Consider the following 26,633-nt stretch of genomic DNA (forward strand, 5'->3'; position numbering starts at 1 on the left):
GTGTCACCTTCAATGCATGTAAACAATAGTCATAAAAAGACTTACATTACAAACTTCGAAGGTCATGTTGACCAGGCCAGTGGTTTCTTCTGCTCTCCTTTTACCATTTGGAGGAAGGAGGCTGACTGTTCCTAGGAACATCAGAGGAGATCTTTCTTGTTCCTAAACTGGCTCATCTGTCCAAATCCTGTCTCCACCATCTTTCTTCTCTTCTGGCCCTGCTCCCCGTGTCCTAGCTACTACCCTCACAGCTTCCTGGCTGAATATAGTCAATTGCTCACAGCAGCATGAGAAGAGTCTCAGGCTCATCCATCCCCTGTTCACAAAGCAGGCCCAGAGCTCCTTTCACATTTTGTAGAGATTTTTAACCAGGGGACAGAAAAAAAAAAAAAAAAAATGAGATAAACGGTCAAAGTGACAAACAGCCTCAAAAATCTCACAATAAAAATACACTTTTGCAATTCTCTAACATGTATATGGAGTGAGTTCTATCCTAGTGCCCTTATTTACTAATTGTGTGCCTGAGAGAGTCAGTCCCACCTCTATTCCATCCCCAACCTCTCTTGGCCTCTACTATTTACAGGCTTGGCAATGAGGTCTCTATCTTAGGCTCCTTCCACTGCTCATGACCATAGGAAGCAGTGAATGCAGTATAAACCATGTGGATTTTAGGGTCCTCTGCCTATTCAGAGCTGGTTTCAGATCTTGGCTCTGCCACTTTTTAGCTGAATACTCTTGGATGAATTACTGAATCCCTCTGAACCTCGGTTTACTCATTATATCGTCACAGAGATGTAAAAAACATCAAAAAGTCATATTTACATGTTGCCAACCTTCTAAGGAGGCTGCTTTGTTTGCTCTGATGTTCAGCATGATAGATAATTACGAGGCACACAGGAATCTCAACAGTCAGAGAAAGATGCAAGTACATCTCTATATTTTCTTCATTAAGGCAAGGAAGTGGTTGATGATTTTCCCCAAGATTGGAAATCCAAAGGGTTATTCATCAGTGTCCCAGAAATTGCAGTTGGCTCTCCCCCGTGGCATGGAGAGAGCTGTAGAATTGGAATATGAGGCTTAGGCATGGAGTTAGAAGTGGTTGGGCAAACAGTTCACAATGCATCTCAGGTGGGAATAATTCCCCCTGACCTCACCAACTTGTAAGAATTAATTGAGAACAGATCTAAAAGCATGGGACACAGACCATGCATGGGGCACAGACCATTAATGACCATTGGTGAAGTTGGGCAGACTTCTTTTTCCCTTCTGGTAAAGGAAATAGAAGGGTCACATGACTAGTAAATAGCATTTCTATCACTCCCTTGCTTCCCTTCTTCCTTGCTTAGAATCCACGATCCATCACCATGATCAGCCCCTTCCCTATAACTCAACTCCTTTATCGGGGTCACCTGCCACACCTGATAGCTGGCTGGAACTAGCTCTCCACCTACCTTGTCCCTGTCCCCAACTATAGAATGAGTTTGGATAAAAACATACAACTGTATTTTCATTTCAACCATAACTCTCAAGTATGTCCTCAGTATTCCCTAGCAACGCTTTGGTCAATTTATGATCCACATTCAGGGATATCTATTTTATACCTCCTCCCCACCCTCCTCAAATTTCCCATTCCCATTCTTTGCTCTCAGTTGATGACCTTGATTATTTGAAGGATAACACAAATCAGTCAGACACAGAGCTACTTCACCTTCCCATAAACCAAACCTACTTCCCCAGCCCCATCGGCACCCAGATTCTCTTCACCCCTCCAGTTACAGGAGTGAGCTGTCCTTTCATCCACCTATAGCCAGCACCTCCTTTTTGCATTGGATCCCACCTTCTGTTGCCTAAAGGAGGACGTGACGGCCACAGGGAGCTTGTCTTTCCTTAGCATTATCAGTGAATTGGATTATTCCCATTAGCATATGATTATGTCCTAATATATATCCTGTCTGAAATAAAAAACTACAACACCTATTTGATCCTCATTCCTAACTCTCTAATTTCTCTCTCTCTCTAGTATGTATATTATAAATCTATATCTATACGCACACACACACACACACATACACTGTTCGTTTAATATCTGTTGCTGACCAGATCCCCACTCAAGGCTGCAGGACTTATCCCCCCAACTGCTCTGAGTGCTACAGCTAGGAGTCCTCAGTTGCTAGTTGTCTCCCAGAATTGCTTTTAGAGGGTAAGAGCCTCCTGCCCAAGATCACGCCCCCTTCCCGGATAGCCCTCAGTCAGGCCCTGTGCACCAGTCTGAAGGTGAGGGCCCCCACATTCCAATGGGGGATCATTCTGCAGGGCCATCCTAGCTTCAGAGCTCGCCATGGGGTCACCCACATTGCAACCCAGCTTCTTCTGCTCAGTAGTCCCTCCTTCCTTTCCCCCACGGGAGTCGAGCTGGAGAGCCACCTTCAGTCAACTTCCTACACACCAATGCTCATCTCCGAGTCTTTTCCTGGGAAACCTGACCTGTAATACTTTCATTAACATGTGAGTTCCACCAGTGCTGGGGCCTTATCGGTCTGTTTTTCAGTCAGATGCCAGGGTTTAGAACAGTACTTGGTACATGGCAGATGTTCAAGGAATAGCTGGTAAATGAATGAATCAAATCACAGAGCTGGCATCAGATCTGGTCCTACAAGATCCCAAGCCAGTACTCTCTGCCCCACAAACACTACCACAAAGAGACTTCCAACTTATAACTTTGAGATCCAGTTCACTTTGAAACTCTGCCCTTGCTTCTGCATGCACCTGGTACCAGATGAGTCTTGCAGCTAGCTAACGCACAGAGATTAATTGGAAGAATTCGTTCTCACAAATGGTAAACCAGGGGCAGCTCATGCGTGGCCGTGTAATTACTTTGGTGGCACTGACACATCAGGAGGCCCCTGGAGGGTCCAGAATCCCACTCAGCCCAAGAGGATTCCATCTTAACTTTGAATTACCTTGGGCCTCTGTCACTTGAAGTCAAACAACATCATCTTAACAAATTTTGAGTGTGTGAATAATTTCTCTGTTTCTTCTGTCCTGGTATGTAAACCGATATTAAAGACTAGAATATTTATCATGTTGACAGCTCCCGCCTGCTAGATTAGATTTTGCTAAGGAGCTGAGTTTTCCTCCGAGAGCATTCAACTCCATATCTTCCTACTCTCGCCTTCCACTTTAGACGCATTTGGTATTGGCTAGCTCTACACCAGAATAAAATGGGAGGCAGCCAATAGAAATAGCTGAGGATATTGGCCACCTTCAACCCAGACTACCAGGGAAATACAAATTTAGTTATGAAATAAAAAGCCAATTCAGGTAAGGAATGATGCTGTAGCTTCCCAATGACTCCTGTCACATCCACTGGATTAAAATTCACAGCCTTGCAGCTCATATTCCAGTGATGTGTTTAGTACCTACTTTACCAAATCACTAGGAAAGCTATGTGCCATGACATCTGTCCAAATGAAGAGAGAACCAAACTCTGATTAAGCAAATCGGATACTAATGCAAGGACATTAGTGAAACGGGGCTACTTTCACTGAATGAAATGTCTTTGGCTCCCGTAAGTAATTTCTTGACTTGACTTCATCTGGTTCTCTGCAAAAGCCAGAGATACAGCTGCCCTTCTATTTCAGGGAAGACCATAACTCAAGTGAATGCATGCACGAGCGCACACGATGTTTTGAAGCAGCCATGCTATCTTACTCACAGTCGGAATAAATGGGCCGCCATTTCCTTGTCACAGGTGAGACAGAGGTGGAAAGGGTACTGAGATACTCTTTCCTGGTCTTTGTTAAAGAGAAAAAAAAAAATCATTTTCCCAGTTAAAGCAATACCGAATAAGACTGGATGCCATCTCTGTTTCTGCAAAATTATAGTGAAGGGGAGCTCAGATTTCTCTGAAACTAGAGGTCAGGCCTGCAGAGTTATTCACCATCTATCTACAGACTGAGCATGGAGAGACCTGTTATGATTTCAGGAAATGAAAGCCACACAAGGCAGGTGGAATTCAGAGGTAAACACTATCAGTTTGAAAGAGGGAAACATGGTGTCCTCTGCTCTTTCTACTGAGTTATTTTGAGACATAGGAAGACAGTGGAGAAACACGGACAATATTAGACACGAAAAGCAACCCCCTTTAGAAGAGCAAAAGGACAGTGTCAGGATGAGACTGCACCTGCCAATCTCCAATCATCATTGAAAGGACAAAGAGCCCATTTCGGGGAATCTTCTGCAGATGTTCTCTTGATAGCTACTTCTTTAATTGTCAGTTCAGGGCTTGGCTTTTTATAATTTGGTTTCCCAGGAAGAGCATCCTCTTCTCTTAGGAGAGTATTTAGCACCTGTGAGATTTGTAGAATCCACTCTCGTGTGATCTGCTCATCTCACTGATGTTAACCTCAGAAGGTAACGAGAATGTTGAGAAAGACCCTTCTCCTCAACAGCCTGCAGGCCAACTCATGGCCCCCTCCTCTCTTTTCAGGGCACGGGGTGTTTCTAAATTACTGCAACTTCTTCCACTTTGTCTGTAACTGAGAATATTTTCTGCTTCAATGTTTGAAATTGTAGATGTCATAAAATGTGGCCCTGCCCTGTGTTGCTTAACTCATCTGCTCCTGCTTCTATCTGTTGTCCTTTATCTTCAAATCCTGGGGACTGAGCTATTTGAACCAGACCTCCCAGCCAGAAGCAGGGTGACAGGAATGAACAGCAGAAGGGGAAGCTCCTTTTGTGGGTTTGGGTTGGGGGGTGGGGAGAAGAGAGGCTTAGGGAGGGGGATGGTGTCAGAGGGGAGCCTTAAGGATGACGCACAGAATCCCCTCTGATCCTACCCTTAAGCTCTTTTAGAAAACCTAATCTCCAGAGATTTAGTTTATTTTTGATTATAAACAAAATATCTTTCTACCCATGGTAATTAATAAAACTAGAAAGCAGAGAAACAGACAAGCTGGTTTCCCTCTTCTTAATTAGGTACCTCTGATTTATTTAATTATTTGTTTTGTTCTTCTTTCTATCTCGCGTCATGCCACAAAAGATTTCCTATGGCTTACAGGGGAAAAAATTATATATAACAAAACTATCAAAGCAGGTTAAAGACAGAATAGAATGACAGGGCCCGGAGAGTAATTCAGCAGGCTATAAAGGCCCACTAATTTTATTACAGGTAAAGATTTGGCTCTGAAGTTCTTTATACTTAAAAGGAAATGAACAACACAGTTCTCATGGAGGGAAAAAGCACATCAATTGTGCGGAGGGAGCAAGGCTTTTCCTAACGCTTAGTGTTACAGAAATTTCTCACTGAGGGCTTCCTTCAGGAAGATCCAATGACACAATGTCCTTTACAAAATGCCAGTGGTGATTTAAAGGGTAGATCCTTCCTCTAGATTGTTCATAAATTTGAGTTTTGTAAGGCAAAATGAATTTTTTAAATTTTTTTATTGTTATGTTAATCCCCATACATTACATCATTAGTTTTAGATGTAGTGTTCCATGATTCATTGTTTGTGCATAACACCCAGTGCTCCATGCAGAATGTGCCCTCTTTAATACCCATCACCAGGCTAACCCATCCTCCCCCCCTCCCCTCTAGAACCCTCAGTTTGTTTTTCAGAGTCCATCGTCTCTCATGGTTCCTCTCCCCCTCCGATTTCCCCCGCTTCATTCTTCCCCTCCTGCTATCCTCTTCTTTTTTTTTCTTAACATATATTGAATTATTTGTTTCATAGGTACAGATCTGAGATTCAACAGTCTTGCACAATTCACAGCGCTTACCAGAGCACATACCCTCCCCAGTATCTATCACCCAGTCACCCCATCCCTCCCACCCCACCCCCCACTCCACCAACCCTCAGTTTGTTTCCTGAGATTAAGAATTCCTCATATCAGTGAGGTCATATGATACATGTCTTTCTCTGATTGACTTATTTCGCTCAGCATAATACCCTCCAGTTCCATCCACGTCGTTGCAAATGGCAAGCTCTCATTCCTTTTGATGGCTGCATAATATTCCATTGTATATATATACCACATCTTCTTTATCCATTCATCTGTTGATGGACATCTTGGCTCTTTCCACAGTTTGGCTATTGTGGACATTGCTGCTATAAACATCGGGGTGCACGTACCCCTTCGGATCCCTACATTTGTATCTTTCGGGTAAATACCCAGTAGTGCAATTGCTGGATCGTATGGTAGCTCTATTTTCAACTTTTTGAGGAACCTCCATACTGTCTTCCAGAGTGGTTGCACCAGCTTGCATTCCCACCAACAGTGTAGGAGGTTCCCCTTTCTCCACATCCCCGCCAATATCTGTCATTTCCTGACTTGTTAATTTTAGCCATTCTGACTGGTGTGAGGTGGTATCTCACTGAGGTTTTGATTTGGATTTCTCTGATGCTGAGCGATGTTGAGCACTTTTTCATGTGTCTGTTGGCCATTTGGATGTCTTCTTTGGAAAAATGTCTTTTCATGTCTTCTGCCCATTTCTTGATTGGATTCTTTGTTCTTTGGGTGTTGAGTTTGATAAGTTCTTTATAGATTTTGGATACTAGCCCTTTATCTGATATGTCATTAGGCAAAATGAATCTTAAAGGTGTTTGTTGCTGGGGGGGAGGGGACACATTTTGGTCTGTAAGTTATCACCTTCCAGTTTATCACTTTTGTTCACCGTGGATTTTTTCATGTGAAATTTTCTCAAACACAGGCCAATCTGGGGAGTGGAGAGACTGTAGTAGAAACCACAGATGGCTATGTGACTTGGCCCGTGTAATGTGGGTAGAAGTGACAAGGGTCCAGTTTTGCCCCTACGGCTTATGTCGTCCTGTGTGCTTTCACTTCCCCCTCTGAGAACTTCTGATCTCAGCTAAAAGGTCATGCTCTAGGTAGTTGCTGCCCCTTCAGCCTGGGCCACAAAGCCTAGCTGACCTTGACTTGAATAAGACCCGGCTCCGGCAGACCTGAAGACTCATGAGTAAGAAATACGTGCTTACGAGATTTTGTAGTTATTTGTTAAGTAATGCTATTAAATAGCATTATTGTGGCAATAGCTTGCTAATACCTTGCCTTGACTATGCCACGAAGTTGTTGTGAAGGTTAAGTCAGAGAATGATCAAGGGTATTATTTGCATAACCAAATTTAATGGATGAATTATAACTGTTTACTTCTCTAATGTTTACTCCAATATACAGCTTATAGAGTTGACAGCAGACCTGCCTTTTGTTTGCTGGCAAATGAACTGATCCTGGGACAGTCACATACCCAGCAAGTGCATCGTAGAGGAGGTGGTTCATTCTGCCTGGCATTGAGAGACCCATTAGTAGACAGGTTAGGTGGACCCTTGTGTACTGGAACACAATACTGTGTCTATTTGGCCAATCATGCACAGACGGGAGAGTGAGTTGAGACTGTTGGCTGGAGTGACACAAAAGGACAATCCAGAAGAAGCTAGAAGGAGTGGAACAAAATAGTAAAGAGCTACTAAGAGGAGTCTAGAAACCCAAGTACAAGTCTGGCTGATCTATTGTTAAGCACTAATCATTTGATATGATGGAGATTACTTTGTTCAATCAGTAAAGATCTGAATTACCTACTTGTCCTTTCCTGGGGGTCACCATGGGAATTATAATGATAACATCCACATTTCTGCATATCTTTTTTAACCTACTTTGGTCATCCAAGCCCAGATTAAATACCAAAAACAGTTATCAAGAGGTTACCAACAATTTCAGTGCATATTTATTGGGCACCTACAATGAGCCAAATCCTACACGGTTTCAGGAATAAGCAAGATAGATCACTAGACATGGTTAAATATATGCCAGATTATAAAACACATGAAGACTGTACTCCATGAAGACTAAGAAGTCTAGCTCTCACTGATGGGGACCAGGACACGCAGCCCCAAAATAAGCCAGTTTGGCTTAAGAATTATTTTGAGCAGAACTCATTTGGGTTCCTGATGTCCCTTATCTTCCTAAAAGCAGAGCCTCCCCAAAGAACTCAACTGTCATAAAGCCCTCCCCTGAAGTAACTTTAATTTCTCTTCTGGAACAACACCACACTCAGACAGATGTCACAAACTATCCTATCTCCCATCCCGTCTCCTAAGAGCCCATTTATCTTTCCAAAAAGCCATTTGTTTTTCCGTAAGTGCCCTCTCTTCCCCTCCCTTTTCCCTACTAAGTTAGTTACATAGATCCCCAATTCGAACCATCCCTTTGAGTTACTCATCTCTATCCCTGTATTACTTCCATGTATTAATAGGCATCACACACATGTTAATAAACTTCTGTTTGTTTCTCTCTTGTTAATCTGTCTTTTGTCAACATAATCTACAGGGCCCCAGCTGGAGAATCTAGGGCAGAAGGAAAAAGATATTCTGTTCAAAGCTTATCATCTACTATATGTTTTACCATGTTATATGTACCACCTTTTACCTCTTTTTATGGACAAAAAAGTACACTGATATTGATGGCATAAATAAAATTGACTTCAAATCACAAGCATATTATTGCATGAATACATATTATTACATGGGCATCATTACTATGGTGACCTAATTTCCAGGGTCAGCTATTTCTCTCTTAAATTAAAATTAAATTGTGGAAATAGTATGTGCTAGGCACAATGATGGGAGCATTCCAACAATCTGTGATTCTTTAATATTAACTCTGCTGGATAGATCAGGAAACAGGCTCAAGGGGATAAAGTAACTTGCTTAAGGCCGTTAGAGTCTAAGCACATTCCTTTTTTCTCTGCATCCTGCTACCCTCATAGTTTATTTACTGTGCTCCATATGGTGCAGTCAGTAAAAAACAAATGGCAACTGGAAAAAAAAAAAAAAAAACAACAACCCAACTTGCCTGCCATTTCTCTTCTTCATAGCTAGAGAAAGAGTTTACTAACATCAGTGTCAATGATCATAAAGCGAAACATCCTAAGCCTTAAATTTGCTTTTCAAATACCAGTATTTCAGAGGCAGATTACCTGACTCCAATAATATGCCTCAAACCTTGCACTGTAGGTGCAATGAGAGGGAATATTTTCATCCATTATAAGAGGCTTGTCAGGGGAAAATATTTTCCTGATATCATACCCAAGAGAACAGCATGTGGAGCAACATTATCATATTTTATTGAACTTTCATATATTCCATGCAGTATAATGTATATTTTATCTTTTCAAAAGCCTTGGTAACAAAAGAATAAAATATCTATCTAAAACTCAACGTACTTTCTAATAATGCTGCATGCACATTAATAGCATTCAAAACAATTCACAGGGCTCTGGTAGCTCACCAGTCTGTGCTAGGAATGAATATCCTTCAGTTCCAGGAAGGAAAGCTCAACCCTGTGGCTTTGCTCACTCTTCATAGCAGGGGGCAGGTGGAGGCTAAGGGGCAGAGGAAAGGGCATACATTCATAAAGGCTTCCTCTCAACTGGCAAGATGGGGGAGGAATGTCCTGAGCACTGGGAGTTAAGTACTAGCCTAGCTTAATTTGCATATTCTTGTGGCATCGCAAGGGTATTGATTCTAGCCTCTGAGAGACAATTTACATAAAGGTTTCAGGGCATTCTCAGGAAACTAGCAAAGAGGATTCTGGTAGACAATGACAGTCTCAAGAAAAACAAGGAGAAAGAAACCAATTGCTGGTAGTTGGGGGACGGGAGACTGGGTGAATTACTTAGAGGTAGAAGAGAGCATAAAGACACATGCTTGAGATGAGGTATCCTTCTGCTGGTGACTGAGAGCTTCACGTCTGATTCCCACCAGGCGTGGTCACTCAAAGCGCTTCCAGGCAAGTCCCTAGGGTCTTGGTATAAACTCAGAGGCTCCTATGGAATTGGAAAAGCCATGTCATCTTCTAGGGACTCAAAAGAAAGTTCAAGGTCAGACCAGTTGGGCTTGGGATAAAGGTCTTCAGATGCTTTGGAGAAATACCACTGTCAGGATGGGAGTGATCATTCATGTTTCAGCAGCGCCTGCAAGAGCCATGCAGAGTACCGGGGAGGTGGGTCGCAGGGGGAGGAGTGACCCCACCTGCACAGGCATACTCCCAGGAAGCACGAGTCACCCAAGTTACCCGGGGCCACACAGAAGGGATGGACCTGGGAGGCTGGGGTAAGCTCCCAGCAATGGTCTAGAGCATGGACGTGAGCCAGAAACCATTGTCATCTTAAGTCTTTGCTTTGACTGTCCCATTCCCGAGATGCCTGGAGAACTGAGGGTCACCTCTGAATTCCTTTCAGTCTTAACACTGGATGTGGAAAAGAACAAACCTAAAATTTCCATCCGTTATCATCATTATGATCCACAGAGAACTAAGGGCAGGCTGAGAAATGAATGGTAGGGGTGTACCAGCTTTGCCCCTGTTAAATTATGCACATCATATGAAATGACTTAAAGGATGAGTGCCCAGAAGAAACAGGGACAGGCCATTTACGCTGTCCAGTCCTCTGAGGCTCGTGACTTTAAAAGTTTCTCTTGATCTGCCATGAGCCCCGTGGAACATGGAAATGTGCCTACCGGGATTTCCACCATGCAATTCTTGTTCTCTGGAGGAATACCCTACATGCAGAAGCACCACGGCGTGTCCTCAGCGCAAAGCAAGGGAAACAGAGCAGAGCAGACAGAAGACACAGAAAACACTGCCACCGTGTAAACAGAGAGAAAACACTCATGTCCGTGTCCTCGAAGCTAAAACTGTGTCTTTCTCCTGACTCTAGAGCTACCAGATCTGGTACGGTGATGACAGTAACTATCTGGGGCATTTTAGGTGGCACTTCTTTGATGAAGGCTGTAGGAAAATTAACTACCCATTTAGAAATGACATTCAGTATGTGCTCGGCCACCTTGCTAGGGAGGAGAGTGGCAGCCAGATAACAAAGCAGACCTAGAGCATCACCTCGAAGGATAAAATATGTATGATGCTAGAGCCAAAACAAACAGGCTGCAGAGATGCAATTAACAGGCAGAGCATGGCAGGAACCCAGCACAGGGCACCACCTTCCCTCATTCTCTCAAATGATGGCAAAGAGAAGGAAATTGGCTGAAAGTCAGGGCTCTTCTGATCCGAGACCCTCTCCTTCCTGAATCCATGCTATATTGGAGGGTATTTTTCCCCTGTCTTCAGCTTTAGTGCAACATTCTGGAAAGGGACACAGTGTTTCAGGCAGACGAGCTGAGGCTGAAACTCAGCTCTTTTTCTTGTCTCCCCTGTAACTCTAGGTAAATTATGTAACAACTGTACATCTCGGCTTCCTGGTCTGCAAAACTGACCATCTCAGATTGTTTGGGGAATGAAATGAGATAAAATATGTATGTATCAATGGATGTGGTAGGTACTCAATAAATCTACTTCCTTTCTCTCTTCCCATCTATTTGTAATTCCAGGATCTGGGGCATTTTTTTTTTCACTTATCTATATATCATTTCATTCAATAAACATTTATTGAGTGTTTTCTTTGTGCCATGCACTTTATTGCTAATCAGAATTTGTCAGCCACGGCCACGAAAAGAAGTGGGCCAAATGAGCCCAGACTGCAGGTTGAAAGGGGTTACCCTTATTCGAGACCCTATGTCTCATAGCTGTTGGTGTTTTAAGCACACAACCCACAAGGGAAATGCCAGACCACATGGTAATTAGCAAGAACAACATGTTCATACAAACAGGCTGCAGAGATGCAAGATTTTGTTGCTCCCACTTGAATTTGCATCAAAGGACTCTGGCTGAGGTTAATTCACCTCCGAAAGGTGATCAAGGTATACACTTTTCTCTCATTATATGGATGCCAGTCTTTGAAAGGCAAATTAAAGGCTTTATCAAACGTATGATTATGGGTGTTTGTGTAACGTTTGACCTTCTGTCTTCACAATCCTTTGAATTTTACGTTTCTAATCACAGTGTCGCAATCCAGAACACACAGAACAGTTTGACTATATTAGTGAAGTTACTTATTTATATATTATCTGTGATCACTTGCTTTCCTCCATTACATTCTTCCAAGTGGGTAACTTACAGTTATTAACTTTCAGGAAGCCCCTATATATCATAGCATCATACCATTAAGCCTTTTGGAAATTCATCACAAATCAGTATACAGATGACATTGATGTCTTATTGCTATTCATTCCTCCTGGGCTGTTTTTAGCAGTTCATTTTTTATATCCCTGAAGTGCTGAAATATGGCTCACTCCAGTATCTGTCCTTTTTGTAATCGCAAAAGGAAAGCTTGGCAGTTGTTGTATGTTACACTCTTGAGAAAAATGCTAGTAATATGTCGAATTGATTGAACAGCATGGACTCAAAACTGCCTGGCAAAGGGCTATTTCCTCAGTCTTATTCAGATTTTTTAAAAAAGCATACCTTTTAGAATCAGAAACTGTGAAATCATCATCACAAGGCAATGTGTTGAATAAGGATCACTTGGAAAAGCCCAGAAGCTCCTCCCCATTTCTTCCCTTTGCTCCTGCAAATATGTTTATTGCATGTGTTTACAGTGTTGCATGCTATTCTTCTGGAAACATACTATCACTGACAAGAAGCTGGGGGGTGGGTTTGGGGAACTGGGGTTGTGAAATAGCCCTGGACATCCCTAGTTCTGGGGCAGTGGCAGCTTAAACTGCCATTGCTTTGTGATTGCCAGGGTATTGGGTAAAAGCTGTCTCCATATGCCAACCTTACTTTGCAAAGGCATGATTAGGAGTAATGTGGGCTTGTAGAAGGCAACCAAGGAAAGACGATGTATTAAAAGAGGAATCAGAATGAAGGTAAGGAACGTCAGAATTCCATCTACTCATTTCTATGCTTCCCACCTCCTCCCCAGTTAGTGGAGACTGGGCTTGGGGAGGGTAGAGTACAGGGCAGCCCAAGTGGAATGATAGTTAAGGAGGCCAACACAGTCATTGGAGTCATTTCCAATATGAATATTTGTAGCGAATCTAAAACTTCTAACACTAGTTATCACAGATGCTGTTGGTGATCCCCTCAGATCCCCTTTTCTGGGAGAGTGAGCAGGTCTCTCAGCTCCTCTGAGTGTTGGCTGCAATCAACTCACCCTCCTCTTGGGAATTGCCCTTGGCCTATAAGAACCGCGGTGCGCTGGTCAATATTTACCAACCAGCTTTCTGGGGAAAAAAGGCCCTGTTGTGTAGCATTGGCAGATTTCTTTGGTATAAACACACTTACCATGGGGATTTCAAGTTACCAACTTGATGTCACTGAATGTAGAGGTGGGAAGAGATGGGCTCTGGAAAGCCAGTGTAAGTGAGCTTCTCCAGTGCATCACTGCACACTAGCCGCCTTGCCTGGGAACACCAGAGATGTTATACCCCACTTAGACTGCCTCCCTGGCCCGTGAGAGTAAGTAGAAGGCTGCAAGAACAGTGGTGCCATTCATGCTCAAGAGCTCCCCGTGGGATCTGGCTCCAGTTGGACTCCAGGTGGACTCCCATCTTTGCTGAACTTCTTCCCTGCTCTGCTGCCCCCACTCCTTTGCAGTTCTCACTTGAGAACCCTTCTTCAGCAATTCATTGGTTCAGGAAGCTGCATCTCAGGCTCTAAAAACTTGGGCTTGGGGAAGCACTGGACTCTGAAGGGGTGACACAACACTTAATTTGAACTGATAATTTTGCCCAAATCTTATTCTATCAGAGTCTCTCAAGCTCAAAATAAATAATTTGGGAGTCTTCAAGCACTAGGCTGTTTTCTATATTCAAACCTACCTAGCACACGGGCACTAAATAGTAACTATAAATAGCTGTATGTACTGCATAATCCCTCCTATCCCAGCACAAGCCATGCATGTTGCTTCTAGTGAGAAATCAGTGAAAATAGCTACTTGGCTTAAAAGAAAAAAAGTCGCTTCCCTCAACTTGAAATAAAAAAGAAGAAATATTTTCTGAATATTTCAGAGGAAAATGCAAATGAGGAAAAATCTCTGCTCCATAGAATTTGATGTGAGGCATATTTGTGATATGAAGGTGGGAGAAAATATTTTCAGGAGGTGAGATGTGCTAGTTTGACAGGTTTCCATTGACTCCAATGCACCACACGGCATGTGTGTATGTTTTCACTTCTCGGTAAAAATGAGATCATGCCCCTTCATCATATGATATCATATGTAAACATGTTTTGTATATATGGTCAGAGCATGTGGGTTTCAGGGCTAAGGGCCAGAAATGACTAATATTATATTGTGTCACATCTGGTGAAGATCTTAGTAAACAGAGAAAAGAATCTGTTCAGAACACGAAGTAGGCAACATTAGCAAAATGTCTTACTGAATAGACACCAGGTTTATTGTATGAGAAAAACAGATGCTAGGCTGAACTAGCTAATCTCTGAACATTTTTTATTTACCTTTTTAATAAAAATTGCATATATGTAAGGTGTGCAACATGAGGATTTGATATACACATGCACTGTTAAATGACTACTACAGTAAAACTAACCTATCCATCTACTCAGGGTTAGCATTTTCTTGTTGTTAGTGAGAGCACCTGAAATCTACTGTCTTTGCAAATTTCCAGTATTCAATAGGGCATTATTAATGTTCGTCATTATGGTCTACATTAGATCTATATGCCTACTCATCCGACGTAACTACAACATTGGGGTGGGGAGGTGGGGAAATGGAAAAATAAACTGGCTGCTCTTAACTTTTCATACAGTTTAGATCTTGGCCCTAACATAGTACAGAACGGGGATTAGAACACCTACATTCTAAAATGATAAAAATATGAGATATTGGAAAGAAATGGATTATTTTAATTATTCTTTTTTTTTTCTCAGTTCAAGTTTAATAGAAACAACAAAAGACAAAAAGTGATGCCCTATTACTGTACATAAGAGTTGGCCTGCCCCATAACAGCTCAGGCCCTTCTCTCCAGAGGAAGAAAGGCTGGCCTCCCCAACCCCTGCAGGAAAGGCCCATCCTGTCCCCATACCACATCTACACAGAGTCTAAAGTCTTATGTTCTAAGCATAACAATAGTACAAAAGAGATTTTGTTTTCATGGCCACCCACTGCAGCCCAGCCCTAAAATGACCCAGCGCTCACTTCTGCTTAGAGAAATATTCTTTGCTCTTCTGGACATCAGGCTTGACGGTATCACTGCCAGGCTTCCAGCCAGCTGGGCACACTTCCCCATGCTTGTCAGTAAACTGGAAGGCCTGAACCAGTCGCAGAGTCTCATCCACAGAGCGGCCGACAGGAAGGTCATCTACCGTGATCTGCCTAAGGATACCTTTATCATCAATGATAAAGAGGCCCCTGAACGAGATGCCTTCATCAGCCTTTAAGACTCCATAGTCCTGAGCAATGGTATGCTTGGGGTCTGATACCAAGGGAATGTTCATGGGTCCCAGTCCTCCTTGTTTCTTGGGTGTGCTGATCCATGCCAGGTGACAGAAATGAGAATCCACAGAAGCACCAATCACTTGACAGTTGAGTTTCTTAAATTCTTCTGCCCTGTCACTGAAAGCAATGATCTCCGTGGGGCACACAAAGGAGAAGTCAAGAGGGTAAAAGAAGAACACAATGTATTTTCCTTTGTAGTCAGATAGGCTGAGGTCTTTGAACTGGCCATCTGGCATAACAGCCGTGGCTTTGAAGTTGGGGGCAGGATGCCCAATTTTGGCATTTCCTGAAGACATCTTGCTCTCAGCGGCTCTGAGAACAAAAACGCCGAAGACAAGGCAGGAAGAAGACGCCTATTTTAATTATTCTTAATCCTTCATGAGACATTAATAAGGTTGCTTCTATACGACATTAAATTTTCATAAGAAAAAATTGGGGCACCTGGGTGGCTCAGTCGGTTAAGCATCTGACTCTTGATTTCATCTCAGCTTATGATCTCAGGCTCCTGGGATTGAGCCCTGCATCAGGCCCCACACTCAGCAGGGAGTCTGCTTGAAGATTCTCTCCCTCTGCCTCTCTCCCCACTCACACACACACTCTCTCTCTCAAATAAATAAATAAATAAATAAATCTTTAAAAAAATAAATTTTCATAAGAAAAATGAAAAGTCTGATCGTTGCTCAGATGTTCAATTGTTAATGATGCATAGACTCCCCAAATCATACCTTTTATTCTAGTTTTCCAGTTTTAATGTAATTCTTTCGTTTCAGAAAAGCAGAATTAGAAGAAAATTTGTATTTTCTTAAGTCCTTCATACAGAATCTACTTCATTTTTTCCCCCTGAAATGATGGGGAAATTATTTATTTTTATTTTCAGACCAAAGATACCTGGTTTCTCGGCAACAATGGCCCTTTAACTGGACTCAAAGTCTCTGAAGTTCAGGTAGGGAGAGCTTGGCTGGTCTATGCAGCCAAATGACCAGGCTTACAAGGAGAAGACTGGCCAATTTCAGAGCCTTCTTGGAGAGAATGCACAACCGATATCAGATTTTTAATATCAAAATTCAGAACTCTTGGGTATATGACTGTTTCTGTGTCACCCAGGTGTTCTGCCAGTTTTATCCTCTTGACTGTGATGGAGACACTTGTTCTGGAATGCTTGAGAGATAACACAAAGTGGGAGAAGTAAAAATTAGGTCGTGTTTTTCCCTTTTCCCTTGCTCTTCTACCTCATTTTTAGATGAATGGCAAAAGAGCTGAACTACAAGCAGTGTAAGTGAGTACGACATTTTGTCACCTATTTGAAAGGGCAGTTAATTTGCCAAATGCCTGTTGGTTTCATCTGTGGAATCAAGTAACCAGACAACGAAGATGGTACCATGTGATTGATACTTAACACCCATGAAATTCCTGGGGAATTCATCTGCCTCTAAATTCATTAGATTTCTTGAGTCAATTCCCCGCATACTCTCTCATAAAAATTGTGCTCAGTCCTCGGATAACTTGAATTTTCTTTTATTTAAGTGTTGCCACCAAAATCATAGAATTGTCAATCTTTCTAAAATGTAGGAAAGGGGAGTACCTATTTCAGAAGACAGATGCAGAAGACAGAAGGCATGGGTTCCTTGGTCACATGAACCCAGGACCAGGAGGAAGGAGGGAGGAAAGCAAAGGGGGGCAGAGGAATGGGACAAGGTGAATGGGAGAAAGGAGACAGGGGAGGGGAGAAAAGGGTAGGAGAACAAGACAGAATGACTGAGAAGAGGAAGGTAAGTGGGGGGGGAAGGGAGAGAGAGAGACAGAGAGATAGAGAGAGACAGAGACCAAGAAACAGGAAGGGAAAGCAAAGTCTTTTCTAATACTCACAAGAGGAATAAAGAAAGACACAGAACTAGATGTATTTATAAAATACTAAAGCCAACATCCAGGTGTTTCCTTCAAAGGCTTGCCTAATGACTGCACTGATTTTGTGGGCAATGTCAAGAGGGACACATTACAAGCAACTGCTGAGACGCTGAGCAGTAATCCTGAGCCCAGCTCTAAGCTAGGCGACTGTGCGTGAGAACCTGACGCCAACCACAGAACACCTTTGCTCTGAGCCCATTCCCAACTTAGGATACAGCATCGGTCTCTCACATTTTGCTTATCTTTCATCACAAGGCCCTGAAACCTTCCACTGCATGCAAAACGCTCTGCTCTGAGCAGAAACACAATTACCTTGGCCTCATTTCTTTATCTTTAATCAAAGTCCTTTCTTGTAACATTCATTTTCCCTGGATCCTCCATTTTAGCAACTCAGAGCAAAATATCCTAAAGGGGAAAGAGTCCGGTATCCAACACTTTGAGGAGTAATTTTGATAGCAGATGAGAAAGAGGACAAGGCAGGTTTCTTCCAAACCAATGCTAGGGCTTTAAAGGGAGTTCTCCGTTGGGAGTTAAATCCTCATTCCGGGGTCAGCCTCAAACAAACATATTCCGTGTGCCCATCTAACCATTGTTCGTAGTTTCTAGATTGGAAGGGGGATTCCAGGCCAGGTCAAGGCTGACGTCTGATGCTTGAGCTCGTTCTAGAGTAGCACGTGGACTTCAGTGCCTGCTGGAACTCTTTTTGTGCTGGGGTTCTCAATGTAACACATGGAGGTCATTCACCCTTCACATGGCTTGAGCTCTTATTTTGAAATAAAGTCTGGTTCATGCCATTTCCAAACACCAGCACTAGTTTTCGGTGTCTGAGGCTGCACAGGACAGGTATAATTAGAAGGCGCCTGTAATTATATCTTAAAATGTCATCCTTTCAGAAAGAATTGAATACAAAACGTACAGAATGGTTCATTCTTCTCATCACTACTTTGTTCCCCTTTTTCTGCATTTCCCTTTGTCAACATCTTTTCCATTAGTTATTCTAACCATCAGTACTGAGGGATCTGACCGCAGTATCCCAGGTACTCTATTCTCCCTGAAGGTTATTATAGGACAATGACCTCACTTACGGAGGAGTACCTTATGTACTATGTAATTAGGTTGAATTCGTCTCTTGGCATCTTCCCTGTGCTATTTACTCATGCCGATCACATTATCCATTAACTTCCTCTACTTTTTTCGCATGTAGTGATTTTACAACAAATCCAGCCCACTCTGAATCTGTGCAGCTTTTTATAAAGATGGGCCTGAGAGGAAAGCTTTACCTTCATGCATACTGAATTTCAAACTCTTGGATACGGGTTGCTGGCAAGGTGGTTCTGGATTCATATTCTGTCATCCACGTCACCTCTCAGCATATATGTTACGGATTCTAAAGTGAGTATTAGTTTCTTTGATGGAGAAACTCTGGTAGGATTATGTTGTGTTTTCTCGCTAATGGCCACATCTCTGATGGTAGTTACCATGGTCTGAAAGTTCATATGTTCAAATCCCAATCCCTGAGGTGGGGTATTAAGAGGTGGGGCCTTTGGGAGGTGATTAGGTCATAAGGGCAGAGCCCTCCTGATCCGGGCTGGTGCCCCTAGAAAAGATGCCCCACAGAGCCCCCTGGCCGCTCACACCACGTGGGGACTCAGCAAGAAGGCGCCGGCTGTAAACCAGGACGGGGGCCCTCCCCGGAATGCGACCATGCCCCTGCCTTGATCTTGGACTTCCCAGCCTCCAACACCGTGAAGTCCATTCTTTAGAAGCCACCCCGTCAGTGACAGTTTGTTCCTGCAGCCCGAAGGGATGAAGGCAGTAACTAACAACTGTGGCACATCTCCTTCTCCGACAGCTGCCAGCCTGAGAACTCGAACGGCCACCTGCCTACTAAGTGTGTTACTTCATGTAATTCCCTCCACCACAACCACCACACCCTGCAAGGTGGGTACAATTACGATCTCTCTTTTACAGAGGAGGGAACTGAAGCTCAGAGAGGTTAGGCTTCTCATATTTGGGTGGTTAGTGGTAAACCTAAAATCCAAACCAGAGCAGCACATCTGTGGGTATCTATCCCTCCCAACCCCCCAAACAAAGGTCTATATTGTCTTAATGTTCCTTCTCCCTGTAACTGTAACTTTAAAAGACCTTCTCGTTCTGCCACCCTAAACTCATTCTGGACCTTATTCTCCCTGAAATGATTTTCACAGGTTCCTTCCACTTTCATCCCCCTCCTCGGCTATAAAGCCCTTTCTCTCACATCTCTTCCCTGCCATTTAAAAACATTATTTTTGGCAAAACTCCCTGTGCAGTCACATCTGTAGCCTTAGCTCCTACCACTTCCTTTTTTTGAGGTATCATCATTTGTAATTGTATTGCCATAATTTCATTTTTAAGAGCTTCTTCGTCATCTAGAGTTACCTTCCATGAGGCAGAGAGATCACATCTACTTTAACTATGATAGTTCAAAAATCTGCCTTTTGAAGGTTTTAGGATCCATGTCTGACAATGCTTATTAGCATTCTTTTTTTTTTTTTTTTTTTTACTTTGGAATACCGTATTTTCTAAGATAATACATCCACTTTCTTCCAGAATTTTACTGTCCATTCCATATCACCGAGCTGCTTTTCCTTGTTGGTTAGAATTAGAGTCAAACAAAGAGACCCTTTATTGTTTCCTTCTGAGAAAGGATATTGTCAGTATGGCAAGTCAAAAAACTTATCAAACCACAAAATACAAATGATTAAGAATTACATTCACTTCTTCATCAGCTCTTGGAGATCTACTGTGTCCCACAAGCACATGTAAAATTATAGGTGTCATTTCCATACCAGAGCTTCAGTATAAAAAGACCCGTGGTACTTAAAGATAGCTAATGAGTTCCAAATGGGAAAGAATACTTACCATTGAAAGTTTAATATCAGTTATGCGATAAAAACCAGCACCACGGTAACATATTTAGATGGCAAAATGGATCTATCCTTACATTTTCTTTAATCTTTTACATGTGGGGCCAGAACGACTAACATTTAAAGACCCTCCTGCAAACAGTATTTCATTCCACCGACCTGTCCATGCTAGCTCACACTCTAGCACCTCCATAGAGCCTGGTTCAGCCAACCCAACTTCTTACCACCCTTAAATATTAATGTCAAAATGATTGATTTGCTAATTAATCATTTCATTGTTTCCTTAGGTTCTCTTCCACTATTATCTCAAATAGTTATTTAAATCAGCTACTGTGATTTAATTTCTGTATATCTATATTTTCTCCCCTAATATATCGTGAAGTCCTTGAAGGAATATAAATGCCTTACTCATAAAAGGTTTCTAAACATAGCAATGTAGACACTGCAATGATTAATTGTGGTCAACTAAATTTTGCTATCAGGCTCATGGTGGAAATTTAAAAAATAGAGAAGTGATAAGATTTTAGGCACCCAACCAATTCACAGTCACTATTTTTTTCAACATATTTCGACCAAGTTTCAGGAAAAGTACAATAATCGAAAATTAGTCTCTAATGGCAGATTCTGTTGATGGCAAGGTTACTTTTCATCATGGGACTTTCTCATATGTTTCCCACCTTAAGTCAAAGCAACTTTTCACTAATTCCACATAAACCTTTGGTTTGGTGATCAAAGATAATCTTGGTTCAGTTCAAATCAACCAGCCTCATCACAGATAACCTCAGGGATATAAAATGAAAATATGAAAGCGCATTTATCATGAGGAGCCCTTAATCTAAGATGGGGAGATGAGGCAAGTAAGACTAATATACTACAGGCCAAGGTCCAGGTCCTAAATGAAATATAAGCAAGTCACTTAAAGAGGCAAATGAAGAGGGATTTCACCAGTCATGAAAGACATCAAGGGGAGCATCATGGCGGAGGCAGCACTGGTGCCAGAGAGGTTGAATAATAAAAAGGTAGGGATGGGGAGTGCCGAGGTACAGAGGCACGTCAGGTGAAGGGCTACACTGTGGCCAAAGCGCAGATCACAGGGAAAGGTGCGATACAGTCAATTAAGAATAAAGTATCACAGTCTCACTGGGAACAAAACGTAGGCATAAGATGTAAGAGGAATAAAGCTCTGGAGGGGAGATTTAGGGCCATATTGCAAGGACTATGAACGACAGGTTGAGACATTTGTACCTAATTTTATAAGTAATGATGAATTTTATTACCTCATATTCATTTAATGGGAAATTTGCAAATGGTCATGTAGATAAAGGGTATAGCCTTGCGTAGGATGTCTTCTTCTTGCCCCTTCAAATCTATCTTCACCTTGCCCTGTGGCCTGGAGGCTGGCTTAGGTAGACTGAATCAACAGTTTTGTCTTGGTCTCTGACTTCTCCCCAGAGGGAGCCTGGCAAAGTGGGGGTAGCGAGGAGTGCAGCTGGGGTCTTTCGTCCTCAGCTCCATCCCTGCGGTTGCATGAGCTGCAACCAGTCTCCTTGAAAGGGTCATCTTACATTCTGGGAGTCAGAGGTCAAAAATCAGTTTTGCTGGGCTAAAATCCAGGTTTTAGCAGGGCTGTGTTCCTTCTGGAGACTCTAGGGAAGAAACTGTTTCTTTGCCCTTTTCCAGTTTCTGGAGGCTGCCCATATTCTTTTGGCTCATGACAATGCATAACCCTGATCTTGCTTCCTTTGTCACATCTCCTTCTCTGCCTTGGACTTTCCTGCCTCTGTCTGTTCCTTATAAGAACGCTGTGACTGCATTGGGCCCATCAGGATAATAGAGGATGATCTTCCCATTTTAAGATGCTTACCTTAATCACATCTTCAAGATACCTCGTGCCATGTAAGATATCATAGTTATAAGTTCTGGGGATTAGGATATACATATCTTTAGGAGAGGGCATTATTCCATCTACCATATTTGTCAACTCTGTATTTTTGCCTAAAATGAAGGGATGAATTAAAAATCTATGGGTGTTTTTCAGATTATTAAATTAATGCAAGCTTGTTACAGAAAATCTAGAAGATTTAGAAAAGTTGAAAGAAACAATATTACTCTTAATCTTGGTCTCTTTTCTATGCATAGCATGGGTGCTTTTTAAATACATAGGGATCATTAAGTGAATGACTTTAGAGGTTACCTTTTATATTTAATTCTCATGAGCAATGCCCGTGTCACTGACTACTGAGATGTCCATTTTATTAAAAGACCTAAAAGATGGGGAAGGATGCCGGAACTGATTTTTGGTTAAAATGGTAGGATCAGCAAGTGATTTTAGACTCAGTTTTAACATGTTTTTTCTTCTTTTAGATGTTTCAGATCAGCAGAGAGGTTATCTACAAACCATATCTCTTCCATGAACACTAACCTCACCTCTTAATCCAGAAACCCTTCAGCACCCACCTGTATCAGAGAATGCTCCAGACAAATATCTAGAGGAACTACTATATCCCCAAATGATCAAGCCAGGCCATTCAGATTTTGCTGTTCAGTAACATTCACACTCTACGCTGTTATTTTCAAATTACACCAAGAAGCTTACTTAGGTGAATAGCACACAGAATTTAATACACAAACACTTAACGTATACTCACTTTGGCGTGAGGAAAAAGACAAGGAAGGTAAAAATATATGTGAATTTGTACAAGTCCATTGACTACCAACCGTCTCCATCTTTAAAACAGTCAATCAGGCTTGAACTGAGCTTAAAATACCAGTTGTCAGAATCCAATTTCCCACATACAGGGATTTTAAATGATCTGAGACCGTGAAGGAAGAATTATCTCCACCTGCCTACTCTAATTCCTGAGTTGACTCAGTAGCTTTCTCTAGAAGAGATTCATTAGCTCCAAGATTAAAAAAAAATGTTTAGACTACTAGGAGTTAAGTTGAATGGGGTCAAGGGTGGGAGACTGATTCCAAGGTAAGATTCTTATGACCATACACAACCCAACCTTAAGTGAGTATTGTTTGAAAAGCACAGTTATTTAAAATTTTGTCCATAAGAGTCCTATGTGTCAGATATGAACAACTAGGTTAAAAAAAAAAACACTCTCCTTCAAGAAAAAACAACAACAACCCAAACATTGCTTAAGAATTACCACTGAAAAGAAGCAACCTAAAAAAGTAAAAGAAATACCATTATTCAAGTATAATGAATATACTTTGTTATCCAAGACACAATATGTTTTGATTGACATCTAACTATTATTATTCTTTGTATTTTTGCATTCAGGTTGAATTTCAGCCCTTGCTCATGCTAAGATAAGCCCTTAATTCATGATTTGAGCCCCACGCCAGGTCAGACACATTAAAACAAACACAGCAACACAAGTCCGAGATTGCAGCAACGCTGCTTCATGGGTCTGGGCATGAGTTTCACTGAAACACAAGCAGAAATCATGTTCATGGATAAGAATGTGACATTAAACACATAATGACTGGGATGCATTTAACATGCTGATACCCAGCAGATCTCAGACTTCACAACGTGGCACCTTGCCCACATTCTACAAAACCTCCCAGTCTTACAGGGTGGTCTTTAAACCTTTTGGTTTGGATACACATTTCTTCAAGGCAAAACTAAATTCACAGCAGTGATTTGAATACTCACTTCCAAAATAAGTCTCCAACTCATTAAACACCACCTTTAAAAAGCTGGCAAACATGATTTAGCTATTGTCTATCACGTTTAGACATTTCATTACCAGTTAGTTTATCCTCCTACCATCTATATTTTATTTTCCACCTTTCGCTAATGCAAAGGAAACCATCAGACAGTCCTCAGCTCTTCAAACAGCTGACAACACAAATCGTGCCAGATGTAAATATTTACATCGTCGAAAGTAAATGTTTCCAAAATTCCAAACTCCAATGCATTTGAAAATTGATTTGGATCAGGTACACTTTACTGAATTGGAAATATAAAAAAAAAAAATCTCTGTCAACAACAAAAAAAATACCAAACCAAAACATCAGTGCTTTTTAACATCAGGCTATCCCCCCCATCTCTTCTTTCCCAATAAATTTTAGGGAGAAGTATCTTGAATTAATTATTTTTCTCTTTCACATCAATATTTTCCTCTAAGATGGGCTGATGGAAAAGTGAAAATTATGTGTCCATTATATACGTTAGCTTGCCACCTTTCTCATCCCATGTCCAACGTACTCTTAACCTAAAAATGCTTCAATTGCTTGCTATAACTCAGGAAAAAGATCCGGTTCCTTAACACAGCCTCTAGATTTGGCCCCATCTTCCTTTTCCATCCTTACCTCCCTCCTCCTCCTCTTTGATCTCTGTGCTTCAGTCTTGCTGGTCCATCTTGTAGCTGATTTCGGGCCCTCATTCTGCATTTTTACTGCTTCTCACTTTGTCTAGAATACAATTATTCCCTCCATCACCCTCTCCAAGAAGGAAAGAATGATTGAAAAGTCAAAACTGCAACTTGCCCTTTCTGAATCCTGGTCAGTGAGCCTGCCCATGCTCATGACTTGAAGGAGAGAGGTGTATGTAGAAACCATGGCAAGTTCCCTTTAGAGTTTATAAAAATAAAACTTCAAATGGAATGATAATTTGGATAGGTTAATTTCTATGGAATCAGAGCAATAAACTACATGACCTACATAGGACTTTTCTAGAAAAATGCTTCTCAAGACGTATTTAAAATAGAACACAAACACTACATAGAGAAATAGTCTCAATTACGTGCAATGCCTTTTAAAACCCGCTTTGTGACCTGAGTCAAAGTCACTAACATCTCCAAAAACAGTCATCGGACTTTGGGTTTGTTTGTTTCGTTGGTTTTTCGGTGACAGTTATATAATAGGAAAAAATACATTCCGATATATCAGAAGGGGAAAAACTGTCTAACAAACTCCATGGTAAGTAAGGCAAACAGACCGTGTAAGTAGAGAGCAGAGCCCAAGGAACGCAAACCCTGGAGAATCGGCTGCCAGCAGTAACAAAAGTTGTCCATAATTTTATTCCCAATTTCTTGGACACAAATGATTTTCCATTCCTCTTGAGTTCACAATAACTAAATCACCTTCAAACACAATTTGCTGTGTGTGTGTATTTCCCACCTTCAATGAACTACTCAACAGTAAAAGGTAGCCAAAAAGAAATTAACCCACAAGAGAAATGCTAGAGTCCAGCAACAAGAAGACCCCACATGCATTATGTCCTTCCGAAAATTAAGGAGGAGCACATCGCGGGGTGCGGTGGGGGAAGGAGGGACGCTGGTGTGAGAATCACAAAGCATAACTCAGCATTTCTGGGCAGGAGCTAGGATTCTTAGCCAGCCAAGATTCCCCTAGAAAGATTAATTATTGATTTTCTTATAAATCATCTAAGGTGATTGTTTGTTTTTCCTTCCAAGATGATACATTTCTGACTTTACGTTTGTTAAAACAATTTCCCCCCCACTTTGTTGAGGTTAAAAGAAGCCCCAGTAAAGAGGTTTCTGAGAGGAGGGATTTTCCCAGCGTGATATGCTTGGGACGCACGCAACATTGCTTTCTGACCTTCATGGGGTACCAAGGGATAGGGCCTCGGGCAACCTCCAGGGGTTACAAAGTAATTAGAAGCATGAGGGTTTGACTAGCTAAGGAGAGAAAGCACCATTTAGACATAATTATATTGGTTGGCAGTAGGCCTGAGGTCTGTGATTTTACTCCTAGATGGAAAGACAAACTCATCACAGAGATGGAGACCCGGAAGACTAGCTTTCAGAATCAGCATCTCCCGGCGTCCTTAACTTCGCAATGGAAGCAACATGGCTGCTTACCTTCCTGCCCCCAGTGTTGATGCGAAGGGGAGTCAGAAAGGGGTCGAAGATCATGTGACTGGTCTCTATGTTGACCGGTGACTGCCGTTTCCCCACAGAGCAAAGATTCCAAGCTGAGTTCACCAATCCCCAGAAAGAAGGAACTAGAAACAGAAAGAAATTGTAGAATTAGTCTGGGTGGAAGGTTCGAGAAACAATGCAAAAAGAGCCATGGCACCAAAGTGGTGACATCGGAGAGAGCAACCTGATGTTTCCCACCCATAGAGATCCTTGGGTGTCACTAGGGTATTTTCTTGGCCTGGATTGTGGTCCATTTCTCTAAGTTTTACCTTCAGATTTTCTTGTTTCAGACCCACTCATCTTGGGGCCTCTTTGATGAGTACAGTTAGCATTAATGCCTTAATGGGAAGAAGGTGTAGTCCACCCACATCATCTTTTGAAGCACACCAAATATTTAGTAATTCCTGAGCTGATGCTCTGCTTTTCCGTGTGGCAGGAATGATATGGGAATCACCCTTGCTCTATATAGAAGGTATTTAAAGCTTTTAAAAGAAAGTAGCATTTGACATATACAAGGTGTTATTCTGTGGGCTGTCAAAACTAAACTGAGGGAAT

At 42.0% G+C, this 26,633-nt stretch overlaps 2 protein-coding genes across 3 annotated transcripts in view; both read right to left on the minus strand.

Annotated features, from left to right (window-relative positions):
* CA10 (carbonic anhydrase 10) overlaps nt 1–26,633 on the minus strand; it is a 497,444-nt gene that overhangs the window by 267,686 nt on the left and 203,125 nt on the right. For both annotated transcript variants that reach the window (XM_032428451.1, XM_032428452.1), the window contains one exon: nt 26,019–26,161. In XM_032428451.1, the coding sequence (XP_032284342.1) occupies nt 26,019–26,161 (143 nt within the window). The remainder of the gene's footprint in view (nt 1–26,018; nt 26,162–26,633) is intronic.
* On the minus strand, nt 14,785–15,771 carry LOC116647263 (peroxiredoxin-1-like). The gene has a single exon (XM_032428453.1). It carries the CDS (start codon nt 15,661–15,663, stop codon nt 15,064–15,066), a length of 600 nt encoding a protein of 199 aa, XP_032284344.1. The 5' UTR covers nt 15,664–15,771; the 3' UTR covers nt 14,785–15,063.

Source organism: Phoca vitulina, unplaced genomic scaffold (genome assembly GCF_004348235.1).
Source record: "Phoca vitulina isolate PV1807 unplaced genomic scaffold, GSC_HSeal_1.0 scaffold40, whole genome shotgun sequence".
NCBI lineage: Eukaryota > Metazoa > Chordata > Mammalia > Carnivora > Phocidae > Phoca > Phoca vitulina.